This window comes from Cebidichthys violaceus, unplaced genomic scaffold (genome assembly GCF_023349555.1).
Source record: "Cebidichthys violaceus isolate CVI_PGR_0920_01 unplaced genomic scaffold, fCebVio1.0.p SCAF_91, whole genome shotgun sequence".
NCBI lineage: Eukaryota > Metazoa > Chordata > Actinopteri > Perciformes > Stichaeidae > Cebidichthys > Cebidichthys violaceus.
This window is the reverse complement of record NW_027176977.1, coordinates 277,624-290,582: the sequence shown is the minus strand read 5'-3', so window position 1 is coordinate 290,582 and position 12,959 is coordinate 277,624. Positions and strand designations below refer to the sequence as shown.

General features: G+C 40.5%; 1 protein-coding gene across 1 annotated transcript; it reads right to left on the bottom strand.

Annotated features, from left to right (window-relative positions):
* Positions 1-4,332: 4,332 nt before the first annotated feature.
* Positions 4,333-7,277, bottom strand: LOC137867922 (sclerostin domain-containing protein 1-like). Its single transcript, XM_068704398.1, has 2 exons — positions 7,082-7,277; positions 4,333-6,594 (listed from the first exon to the last, which is right to left on the bottom strand). The coding sequence occupies exons 1-2, from the start codon at positions 7,275-7,277 to the stop codon at positions 6,167-6,169; spliced, it is 624 nt and encodes a 207-aa protein (XP_068560499.1). The 3' UTR covers positions 4,333-6,166.
* Positions 7,278-12,959: the final 5,682 nt, after the last annotated feature.

The following is a 12,959-nucleotide window of genomic DNA, read 5'->3' as shown; positions in this document are numbered from 1 at the left end:
TGTGTCCATTAACTATGTAATACTTGGTTAATGATTAGACATGTGGTCGTTAACATTGTAACACGTGGTTAATGATTAGAAAATGTGTCCAGTAACGTTGTAACACGTGGTTAATGTTGTGAAACGAACTAACTATCTAACTAAACTACAAAACAGAAAATAAACAAAATGAATGAGTGAATAAAGAATATGAGGAAGATCTGATTGATGTCTATCAATTACATTCGTCGATTCACGTTTAACGATGAATTTAGTTTAGTGAGAATTTTAGAAGCACCAGGGAAGATTGTGAGGCACCTTCATATTAGTTTTGATTGGAATTTAATTTAGATATTTAGGTTTAAGATATTTCTATCTAACATTATTTTATTACCTGACATACATTTATAATGCTTAAGAACATGAAACTCATACATTTGGAATAGTTATAGTTGGTATAGTTTCACCTGACGGTTCTGATGGGCAGATGGAGGTAAAGCTGTATGCAGTAGCGGCTGTTACTCTGTGGACATCTGCATCTTGTTGGATGATAATAGTTTCTTGAATCGCATTCTTCCATCTCTCACTCTGTGGTGGTTGATTCGGCTAACTCAGGTGTCCTCGTCTCCATCTCTTTCTCTTTCTCAGTGGAATGTGGAATCATCTTATCACCCCTCTTTGAAGCTGTGGGGTTGTTAAGGCATCTTTGCCAGTTTCAAATTGTCTTTCAGAGTCTCTTGCTCTCAATAGTTACTGGAATAAATCTTCGGCAGGTTGGCGCAATGCAGGTCAGAGCTGCTTGACACATTAGATGGCACAGGATGGCCGTAGTCAAGGGGTCAGGAACACAAGGACAGAGAAGAGGTGGTACCGGCAGAACTGCGCAAGAGAGTTGTGAGGAATTTAAGTTTAGAAGTATATTAGTATGATTAAAAGCACACCTAAAGAAAGTATAAAATATCACATGTTCACAAAATATTCACTTATGGAATGTAAAATAGGTTTACAGTATATTTACTTGTAAAGGATAGTATAAGTGTAGCATATATTACTTACAAAAGTGTTAAACCACACAATCTTAATCAATTGAATGTATTAGACTAGAAGTATAGTAATTGACTGTTTAAAGTAGAGAGGGCAAGGAGAGGAAAGGCGAGAGTTTCAGAGTTTTTCATGACCATATATGGAGATGAGATGAGTCGGCGTGGAATCGGCGCCGCGGGAGACAGGACGATGGTCAAGCGGGGGTTGGATGGACGGAGCTTTTACGAGGAGGTGGACCAACGGACATTACCAGGATCATCATATGGACCAATAGAGAGCATTGTCTGAGGCCAGGAGGAGACAATTGAATTTTAGCCAGTCACTGAAGTTGTTACTAGATTTTGAATGTAAACCACTGACTTTCGGGTATAAAAGCATTGTTCGGAGTGAAACTGTTTAGTTCATGGCGATCTTCTTTTACTGTAAACTGGCGTATGTCGGCCGGTTGGGGGGGAGAGTGTTTGAACTCGGTTTCACAATTCCTAACTGTCGACAGTGTAATTCAGTTTGTAACTGTCTTTTAGCATTTGTGAATTATTAAATACTTTTTCATTGTTAGCCGGATCCAGCTGATTTTTCTTGCCGTGACTTTGTTGCTCAAACAACAATGAAAGAGCAAGAGGTCCGCGGCCTCCTGCAAGCAGAGGTCTCACTGCACCACACGTGCAGGATTTAAAGTTAGCGATCATATTTGTGGTATTTTAGAAACTAGGTGAAGGAAGATGCTTCGGCTCTTGCTTCTCAGGTCGGCTGGATTCTCAGCCGGTGGAGATGTTTCTGCTCACAGTCGGCCTTCGAGCCTGCAGACGGTCAGAACTGCCCGCTTCCCAGAGGGGGTTCAGAGGTCACCCTTCAGCATCAAAGTCCAGAGTCAGAGTTCAGTGTAGGAGAAGAAGAGAAGTGTCATCTTATGTCTCCTTGCTTTATTTTTTATGAGAAAGGGGTGTTCAATTTATATTAAACCATATAGTTTAATATAAATCACTGAATTAAAAACCTGATCAATTAAAGACAGAATGAATTAAACAATTACACAACATAGACAGACATTGTTATCATGACACAGAGAGACCTATTTAGATAGATATGTGTACCTTTATGCATAATGAATTAATGGATAGGATTAAACTCAACATTTCATCACAAATCAGTTTCCTGGGTGAGAGACACAAAGGACAGGGAGAAACGTCCCTCCCCCCATTTGGTGGTCTGAGCTGTTGTGGAGATAACAGTTGCATGCTGAAGCCAGTTTATATGGCAGGAAACGAAAAGAATTGTAAACAGTGTTCGTTATTGTCCTCAGGATGTAAATGTCTGAGTCATTCCGAAATTTATTTTCTCAATATTATTTAAGCTGCACGAATCCATGTTTTTCTACTAACATTTTATCAAATGCCTGTGTAATGTGAAAGCTTTTTAGTATCTGTTAGCTTTCGGCTCTCATCAACCTAGTCTCCAGCAGCAGGCAGATGTTTTCAGCCAGAAAGCTTAATAATCCCACTATATCCATCCCCAAAGTGCAGACAGGCATACGTAGAGACTCATTTAGTAGCTTTTTTCCTCAGGAGTTGGTGGAGACACAGCCAGACTCTTCCATTCATCAGGTGGACACAAACACCACTCCAAATAAATGCTCATGCTGCTCTTTGTCTGCTGGTGTAGGTAAATGTGAAAAATAGGCAACTGTTTGCTACATTAGCAATAACAACTTCATAAGTGAGTCAGTGCTGTAGTACCAGCGTGTTCAGCGTATGTGTGATTCTGTACACTGTATTTAAATGCTACTGCAAGAACAAGCTTTTTAAACTGTTTAAACTGCAATATAGTTTTAGCCACCATGTTGTGGGGTTTATATCCAATAATTCAATTTGAAATTCAGCAGAATGCATTAATTCAAAAGTATTTAGGTTTAGAAAATATAACTCCTTGGTTAGTAATTTCGATGGAATAAGGTGTCAAGAGTTACGAGAAGTACTTTGGCATTGCCTTCTGAAAGGGTAAGGTCATTGTTTTAATAGAACATCAGCCTGTGTGGACCAAGATTGAAGGATATTTTCCTACATCCCTTACTACTTCACGTCAAAACATATTTGGTCATTCGCATCTAATCCCATTCTTAGTCACTCAATGAAGATTTGGGAGTATGTTCATACATCTATGAGACAACTAATTTGCCTCTTCCCCAAAGCATCCATCATGTTCAACAGCACTGTACCGCTGAGCCCATTCCTCTAGGGTGTGGTCGCAGATGGGTATAAAAAGATCTATACCAAGAGGACACACTGATGAGAGAAGGTTATCAATTTCCAGCCACACACTTCCTTAGATATGTACAGGTATACATTTCACATTCCAGGCAGGAAGGCTCCCTGGATAGACCCAAGTACCCTAAGTAGTATTGGAGTCTTTATTGCTTCAGGACAATCTGAACAAAAATATCACAAAAATATAATGTATTATTGGACTACTCTAAGGCTTACACAATAGCACTGAAAGAGAAGTGGAAGGGGATCTGGAGATTCAGATAACAGATCTTCCCTCCCAAAGCTGTTACGGCTGCCAAAAGATGCATTACATCCCCATGGAATTACGAGGAACCCCCAGTACTTCTAAGCGGATTAATGAGGTAATTCATGTGCTCCTTTGCCCTCGGTCTCTTCATAGGACTTTGGATTCAGGGCTTACTTACTAACTACTTTATTGTCTTAAGTATTATTATTTCATCTTTCTTTGTATTGGGTGAAATGTTGGAGGACCTGTCCCTGTATCTATATGGGAGGGTGAATGGTGTGTATCTCTGTGTGAAACACAGGTTACAATACTAATCAACATGCCTCCTTTACTTTGTTCTTTCCTACAGGATATTATTGGGAGAAGATATCTATTCTTTGTCCTCTGCAGGTAAGACAAAGTAAACATCCTGTTGTCATCCAGTGAAGATAATTCTATTCACAGCTTTCAGGGTGAAAAAAAGAAACGGATACATGACACAATAAAGAGTCTTAACATGTTGCAGCAGCTGGAACAAGCCCCACTAGCCTGAGGGGAAGGTATCCCCTTCACAATAAAACGTGGAGTCTGTTGAAAGAGAGCCTCGTCACTGACTAATGCCTCTGTTGTTAGGGAGTTCCTGTTTGCTGTGAGCCTGGCACGCCTGCAGCAATATGTCACAAATACAACCTTGTTAACAATTTTCATTTATTCTTCATTTATTATTATCACTTATTTCAAATAATAACCAAAAATACAAAAAAAGAACTTCAACTGTTCTTTTACAAAAATAAATTACATACTATTCACTCTGAAAAAACCCATAGAACTTTACCCACATATTGTACATTCCAATATACTATCTAAGCATCATTCTATTGTATACATCTAACTTCACATTTACATTTTTTATGATGGTATATCATATATATGATATATCATGCTAACATGTTTTACAGGTCTTGCATCATAAATCTGTTGAGCATTTGATTACATAAAAGGTTATTTTTTTAGAAGATGCTCTACAGCAAAACTACCTACACAAACCAAAGCTCCTGATAAAATTATTACTACATTATTACCTTTACTGTTACCAAAGGCTTCATTAACGTTACATAGTGGATTTGGGCGGGACTTTGTGTGGTGGGGGGTGTATAATACACCCCCTGGTGGCCATGTTGGAGCACCACACTAAGAGTGTGTCCAAGTGCTTTTCTGGCGGCACTTTCAGACCAAATGTGTAAGAGCCATTAGTTTGAGCAGCACGAACAAAGCAGTTTAGTGGAATACTCCAGACCTATCTCCAGTTGAGATTTGAACTAATTTGCAAGAGCACATGTTTCCAAGAAAATGTAAGGCCACCCTTACATTTTTTTCGATAAACATAATGGGGAAATATTGTTAATTAACGTAAAACTGTTGATATTGAACATATGAATACATAATTACCATACTATATTTGCTACCAGAGCGCCAGGCCTGGGTCACATGCTGCATTTTTTACTGCATGGTTGAGCACTGCAGTGCCTATGAAACAGGGTTTTAATAGACTGTTGAAGTTACATCTACTCTAATGCCAACTTTTAAGGATGCGGAGGCAGTTTGCACCTGGCGTTGCTAAGCGACCATAGCCAGCTAACTGTATCTTTGACATCTATCTGATCTTCTTTCAGGCGTTGTTTTTAAGTGTGTATCAACAGATTTTCTGTGGAAAGCAGGGTTTTCACCTAGGAAATTCTGTCTCTGGACCATGAGGGCAGAGGATACTAAAATGGTCGTGTGAACTTTTAGCAGCGGCACGCATAGAATGAATCTAGGAGAAACAGTGGACAGGTCGTAAAGCTCTGGGTAGTCCTGCACTAAAATATATTTACAGAAGAAGAGATATCTATATAAGTTGTTCCTCGCTACATGACATTACGTGACAAGAACAGATGTTTTACTTGGCAAATATCAGATAAACACCTCCTCAGTACTGAACCAGAGACCGTTCAAATTCACTTGACTCACCAATGGACCATGCCAGGTAAAAGTTGATTCATGTCTAAGGAATAAGTCAGGATGTAGTTAACCTAGCTCAGCAGCTAGCCTGGCTCAGGACAAAGTGGGAAAAAAGAGTTGTTAAAACTCACTAATGAACGCATTTTGTAATCTGTATACAAATGTGTCTGGTGTCCTGCACTATAGTGGGTGAGATGTATACAGGCGGAAGGTTAATGTGTTACTCATCAAGAAATATTTCATTAACTCAAAACAACATTTTTACATTTGTGTTTGTATACAGATTAAACCAACACCATACAACATGTAGCTTACTCTCAGAGGTGTATGTGTATTTTATGATCTTTGCACAAAGCCAGGCTAGCTGTTTCCCCCTGCTTCCAGTCTTTATGCTAAGCTAGGCTAACCAGATTCTGACTCCAGATCATACTTAACACAGAAATGTGACTTATATCCGTCTGAATATCTCACTCTTTTTAAGTGTGACCTATTCCTCTTATTAAACCATGTTTAATCTTAAAACCTTTCTCTGAGTCACAATATTACGTTTGGAGACAAATCTACATTGTTGGCTTTTACCTCTGTCTGGCCTGGCTATTAAACATTTGGTTATGATGTACACACTTCTATTTCATCCATAAACTTCCTGATGTTAGTTGTCAGACTGTCTCCCGGCTCTCTCCTCAGGCTGTCCAGTCGTCCTCTGATTTTTCCCTTGTTTTCCTCTGTGGACAGGTGTGTCCTTGTGTCCTGAGTCATTCTGCTGTCTGGAGTAGCGCTTGCACTTGCAGGAGGTCACCACAGTTATCTTGTAGGTCCTAGCGCTGCCATCCTGGCACTGCAGCCGGATCCGCTGAGTCCTGGTCCGGTCAATGACGCAACGCCACTCCTGGGCATCGCGGCGGCTCCAGTACCTCCCGGTGTAACCCCCACCCCCGATCCAGTTGGGCAGCAGGTGGGCCGGCAGACACTCCCCAGCACACACTAGCTCCTTGATGGGGTTGACGCTAGTGCACTGGCCATCAGAGATGTACTTTGTGGACCTCAGCTCCCTGCAGCCCACCTGGCTCTGGTCTGGGCCTGAGAAATGAGATCTGAGTTAGATATATGTCGGCTCCTCTATCTGTTTACATTGTTACTGTTCAGATCTACTTCTTGGAAACAGAGGTGGCTACTCTAAACTCTGAGTCAGTTGGACTCTTGTCTAAATTGTAATTGTCATATAAAACAGGGGCACTCCACTGAGTGCAATTTACAATGAGAACTACTCAGCCTGTCTCTCAGCTTCGGGTCTAATGATATATGCTATGCATTATTTTTGGGGGAGTTTGGGGGAGTTGACTGGTAGACGTCAGGATACCTCAGCGCTAATCATATTTTGCAACTAGTGCACGTTAGGAAACCATATTTCCAAATACTCCTGCCCCTCATATCACCACACTACGAGAGAACAATCTATTGACTCAATCTGAAACGTTTGTGTCAAGCTTTAATGAGAAAGACAAAACAAAAGTTGAAACGATGTAAATATACTGTAAGTGCCCCGTGCGTAACCGATTGGACTCACCGTTACGCACAGGATCAGCCTGCCGTCTCCCGCCGTTCCTCGCCTGGTTCGTGTCTTCATTAACCGGCTCGTCTTGAGTATCGTGGACCAGCGGAATACTATCTGACTCTGTGCCGTCGTTCTGGACAGCTGAGCTGCTCCTGCTCAGCAGCAGCAGAAGCGCGAGGAGCTGGAGTCCGCTGGCAGCACGGGGCATGACTGCACCTGACTGATCTGAGAACGACTAACCTGCTGCAGCAGCTGCTGTGCTTTATATATCCTCCGCTGTATGAACAAGGCACACCCCCCGAACAACAGCCTGCACTGGAATCAGCGACTTCGGGATCCGGCCATCAGTAGCATTCAGGACGTAGACGGCCAGCAACTTCTCTCCAATAAAATGTAAATGCTGTTGATTCAAATGATATCAAGGGCACTTATAATCATCTTCAACTATTATTTTGAAAATAAACAAGATACAGCCTGTTCCCAAACATAATCTCATCCGTTTCCCAAATGATAATGTTACTTTCTCAGAAAAGAGAAAAAACTGTGTTTGTCCGCTGACTCCGTTTTCTCTCACACATTTATAAAAGAAATAAACACAGGAGGACATATTTTTCTGTCCTATTAATTGAATTAAATTTATTTTTCAATTCAATTTATTTTTGTCTAGCCCAAAAATTACAAATTACAAATTTGCCTCAGAGGGCTTTACAATCTGTACACATGTGACATCCTCTGTCCCGGGACCCTCACATCAGAACAGGAAACACTCCCCAAAACCCTTTAACAGGAGAAAAAAGAAAGAAACCTTAGAGAGAGCAACAGAGGAGGATCCTCTATCAGGATGGACAGAAGTGTGATAGATGTCATGTGGACAGAATGAGCAACATTACAGAGTTACAACTCATTCAATGCATATGACAGAACCATGACTGAGGCAAGACCATGGTCCAGTTATAACCAGGATCCAGGATCTTTTGTGCTTTTTCTGTAAGGAGAGAAAGCACAAAAACTCCTGTGAAGAAGCAAAGTCAGTAATGTGCGTTAATGGTATCGGTAATAGAAATACTAATGTGAGTAATAATACAAATGATATTAGCAATGGGAGTCAGCAGGGCCATGGTGGGAAGTAGGACCAGGGTCCAGATAAAACCACGATCCACGGAAACCTGTGAGGAGAGAAATCACAAAGACTCCGGGGAAGAAGCAACGTTAGTAATGAGCAATAATGGGACATGAATTCATACAGAAGGAGAGAGAGAAGAGGAGAGAGGAGCTCAGTGTATCCTAGTCTAGGCCTATAGCAGCTTATCTAGGGGCTGGTCCAAGGCAAACCTGAGCCAGCCCTAACTATAAACCTGAGTCAGCCCTAACTATAAACCTGAGTCAGCCCTAACTATAAACCTGAGCCAGCCCTAACTATAAACCTGAGTCAGCCCTAACTATAAACCTGAGTCAGCCCTAACTATAAACCTGAGTCAGCCCTAACTATAAACCTGAGCCAGCCCTAACTATAAACCTGAACCAGCCCTAACTATAAGCGTTGTCAAAAAGGTAAGTCTTCAGACTGAAACTGGAAGCTGGTTCCACAGAAGAGCAGCTTGATAACTGAAGGCTCTGGCTCCCTTCCTACTTTTTAAGACTCTAGAACAGGGGTGTCAAACTAATTTTCACTCTGGGCCATATCAGCATCATGGTCGCCCTATAATATAAATCCTTTTAATTTAGGGTTAAGAAACCTACATTACTCTATCAAAGATCAAATTTTTAAAGAAAATAACAAAGACAAATATCATCAAACACAAGTTATTACATTCACTTTGTTCAAAGCTATTTTTGTCCTCTCTCTGCATCACTAATGTCCCCGTCGTCATCCCATTCATGCAGCTACATCCAAGAGCTCCTCACTGACGGTCAGGTCTGCCTTCAGCCTCTTATAAACACTGATAGATGTATGATGCATCCATGTTGTCTGTGCTTTCATCAACAGCTAATGAAAAAGACAAGTCCTGCTCGTCTCTTCAGCTAGCTGTGTTGTTAGATTTCCTGCTAGTTCCTGAACTCGGTCTGCGATGGTGTTTCTTCACAAACTGACATTTGTAAAAGTCTGTATCTGGTCGGAGCTCACCTGCTCACATACCTTTAATCATGCACTGGGCTGTAACTTTTGTAAATATATTCTGCTGCGATTGCAGTGTGCCTTTTAATTCTTGGACAATTTTATGTTTTTCTTGGAGGCTAAATTTAGCTCCGTGTTTGGTGTCAAAATGCCGACGTAAATTGTATTCCTTCATCACCGACACTGCCTCATAGCACAGAGGACAGACCGGTTTTTCCTCCTTGAAGCACAAACATGTATTCACTTTCCCATCTTTCATAAAATGTTCTTCCCTCTGCATCAATTGTTCTCTTCGTGAACATTCTGGGATTATTTGTTGATCATTTTCAACTCAATCACTTGTTGGAAACCGCTATACGGGCTGATGTCTCCCCTGTCTACCTGTTGTGATATGTCTGCACCTCTGAAGGTAACTTAAGTGAGTGTCTATGTGTTGCCTACAGCGAGGGCAGTCCATCTCACAGTGCTCTGTTTGAAACTCAAACTTAGACTTTTTTTAATAAATGCTCATATACATGCAGGTCTATACATGAACTGTGACCTCTGCATTTAACCATCCTCATCATCAGGAGCAGTGGACAGTGACCTTCTGGTTAAAGGGTGACGCCCTGTTTCAGAAATCTGGACAGCAGGCTTTGAGGTAATTTTTTCACATTACTGTTTAGGAATCTGTGTTTCAATATCCTAGAAGAGACATTTTTGGTAATTAGGAGATGAATCTGCAGGACTATTTATTTCATGAGTGAGAAGGCTGCTACTGCTGTCATGCTGCTGATTGAACGGGAGACAGAAGAGAGGCAACATTTTAACTTGTAGATATCACCATTAAACTTCCCCACTTGATTACTTAATTAAGACAATTATTATTTGTATTACAAGTTTTATGAAATGTGATGTTTAAATAGGCAAATTAGGAATTATCTTATAAATATGTGCTACTTTGCATGGAGATCTTTGTGTATAACTCCATGAATCAGAAAATACTGTCAACAGCCATAAAAAAAAAAAAAAATTCTCTGTGTTTTAGTATTACAAAAATATTATCAATCAGGCTATGATATGACACACACACACACACACACACACACACACACACACACACACACACACACACACACACACACACACACACACACACACACACACACCTAGCACACAATGTGATGGTCTTTCAAGTGTCCTCTCGGTTCCCACATTGAGTTGCGTGAATAGGAGTTTCAGTAGAGGTTTATGTGGTTTGGGACGCCTCAGGTTCTGAGGGAGCATGCCTGGTGGAGACAGGTCGCTGGATGTCGCAATGGCGACATCCAGAGTAGAGAATGAGAGAAGTTTGTGGCATTGCTGTTGATGAGTTTGTCGTTGTCTATAGAGTCATTTTTTCTTGCTGCCTGATCTTTGGCAAAGTTCCTGCTGGCAGCGATTTTGGACTTCTTGGGATTCTCACAAGACAGCGAGGAGCTGAAGATAAATACTGTTGCATGTATCATGAGCCACACTGAGGTATGCCTTATTTTTTGAAAAAAACCTGTATCTACATATTGCCATAAAAACACTGTGACTGTACGCCTGTGTCTCTTTACTATAGGCTGAAGTGGTGGACCCTCATACTGGGGAGATTGTCCCTGTGGGGCCCTCAGGAGAGCTGATGATCAGAGGCAGCTGTGTGAAGCACGGATACTGGAACGATCCGGAGAAAACTAGAGAGGCTATCTCTCAAGACCGCTGGTACAGGACTGGGTAAGTTACTACATGTATGCTGAATGTTTGTCTAAAAGAGAAAAAAATCACATGTTACATGTTGTGTGATCTTTCTTCTACAAAGTGACACAGCCAGTCTAACCAGTTTGGGATACTGCCGCATTGAAGGACGCATAAAAGACTTGATCATCCGAGGAGAGGAGAACATCTATCCCGCTGAGATAGAGCACTTTCTCTTTACACATCCCAAAGTACAGGAGGTGCAGGTAAGACTCAGCACCACTGGAGGGCAGCAGAAGTCAGATTCATTGTCTCCAAGCAGGCGGCAGCAAAGACGCACCTTGAAGACATACTAGTCTATGTGTAGACAATTGTAGACATTATTTTTATTGTGCATTTCATGAGAATATATTTCATATTATAATAATAATAATGAAGTGAGATGTTAAATCTACATTCTGGGTGTGTCTGTTGGTGGTCAGGTGGTTGGAGTGAAAGATGAGAGGTTGGGTGAGCAGAATCCCAGGATTCTCAGTTTAAGATAATACATAAGTTACAAACTACTCCATATTGCAGGAGCAAATATGACAACGACTGCTCCGGAGTATGTGTAAGGTGTAAGCAGCATGTAGGCAACCTATGTGCATTTAATGTGGCTCTGTCCGGAAATTCACACATTTTGGGTTGAAATTGGTAACCAAGTAGCTAGCCTCCATAATACAGTGTCCTATTGAGCTCAATCCTCTACTAGGCCTAGACGCTGCCTCACCTGTATTAAACAGATATTAAAAAAAACTGTCTTCTATGGTATTGTGCACAGTTAACAATCTTACAGCATTGACTAGATGGCGCAAAACCATCTGTTTCAAACTGGCTTTATAATGTTCTACAATGAATCCCACTGGAAAGGCTCTCACATGTTCTCCACGGAGACATGAAGGGTTTTCTGTTTGGAACCCTCTTATGGATTTTATTGCAGAGGACTATGCCGAGGGGACGCTCGGGGAGCTAGGTTCACAATGTTTATTGGTATCTAGTTGTTATTGCAGGGTTAATATGGAGGATGATGATCTATGTTTGTTTTGACTTTTTTTTTTTTTTTTTTTATAAAAAGATTGAAAAAAAGGGGAAAAAAAAGGTTTAAAACCATTGAATTTGATTGTGGAAGAGGTGTTAAGCAATAATAAAAGATTATTGTAAAATATTTTCCTATTTTTATCTTAAAATCAATCAAAAGATAATTCTGCAATGAATACAATTCCAAAATAAATGTGAAACATCAGAATTTTTTCAAAATGACCATTCAGACTCACTTTGTCTTTTTGGAATAAAGCCTTGATTATTAATAATTATGAATTATTCTTACACCCTGCTGAAAAGCACAAACCAGTCACAGCGGAATCAGATAAACTGACATTGTGAGTAAGCAGCCACGGGAACTGATAACCATGATATATTATATTATATACCCGTTATATTACGAAAACCATTCCTTTACTGTTATCGGAATTTGATATTTTCACAAACAAATCAGTAGTTGCACATACGACCATTTCAGTCAATAGTTGACCGACAACATTGATATTATTTTTCTGTCATTTTTGTAGAGAATGTCATTATTCCAAATGTAATAACGATGCGGTGAGAAGTAACGAAACAAATAAATACAATAAAACATATATAAAATAGGCCTCCAATTTTGGAAAATACATAATTTGGGATAACATTCCACAAAGATGATGGGTTGTCATTGTCTAAGCCAATTCATTTTTAATTGTTTAGATTTTGTAAGTCCAGATAATTAAAAACCCCACATTGATTTAAACAACGTGTTGTCAGGGTTTAGGCAAAAAGGGTAGCAGGGGATGGACCCAAACGCAGAGAGACACGGGAGCAGAAGGATATATGACTGCGATTTTAATAAACAAACAAAAATGTCCAAAACAAACCATTAAATATCTCAGCAGAGCAGGTAACACAACAGAATAACCGACACTGAGACAGGGGAACACAGGGTTTAAGTACACTGGGGAGGTGCAGGTGATTAGACACAGGAGGATTCAATCAGGGGTAGAA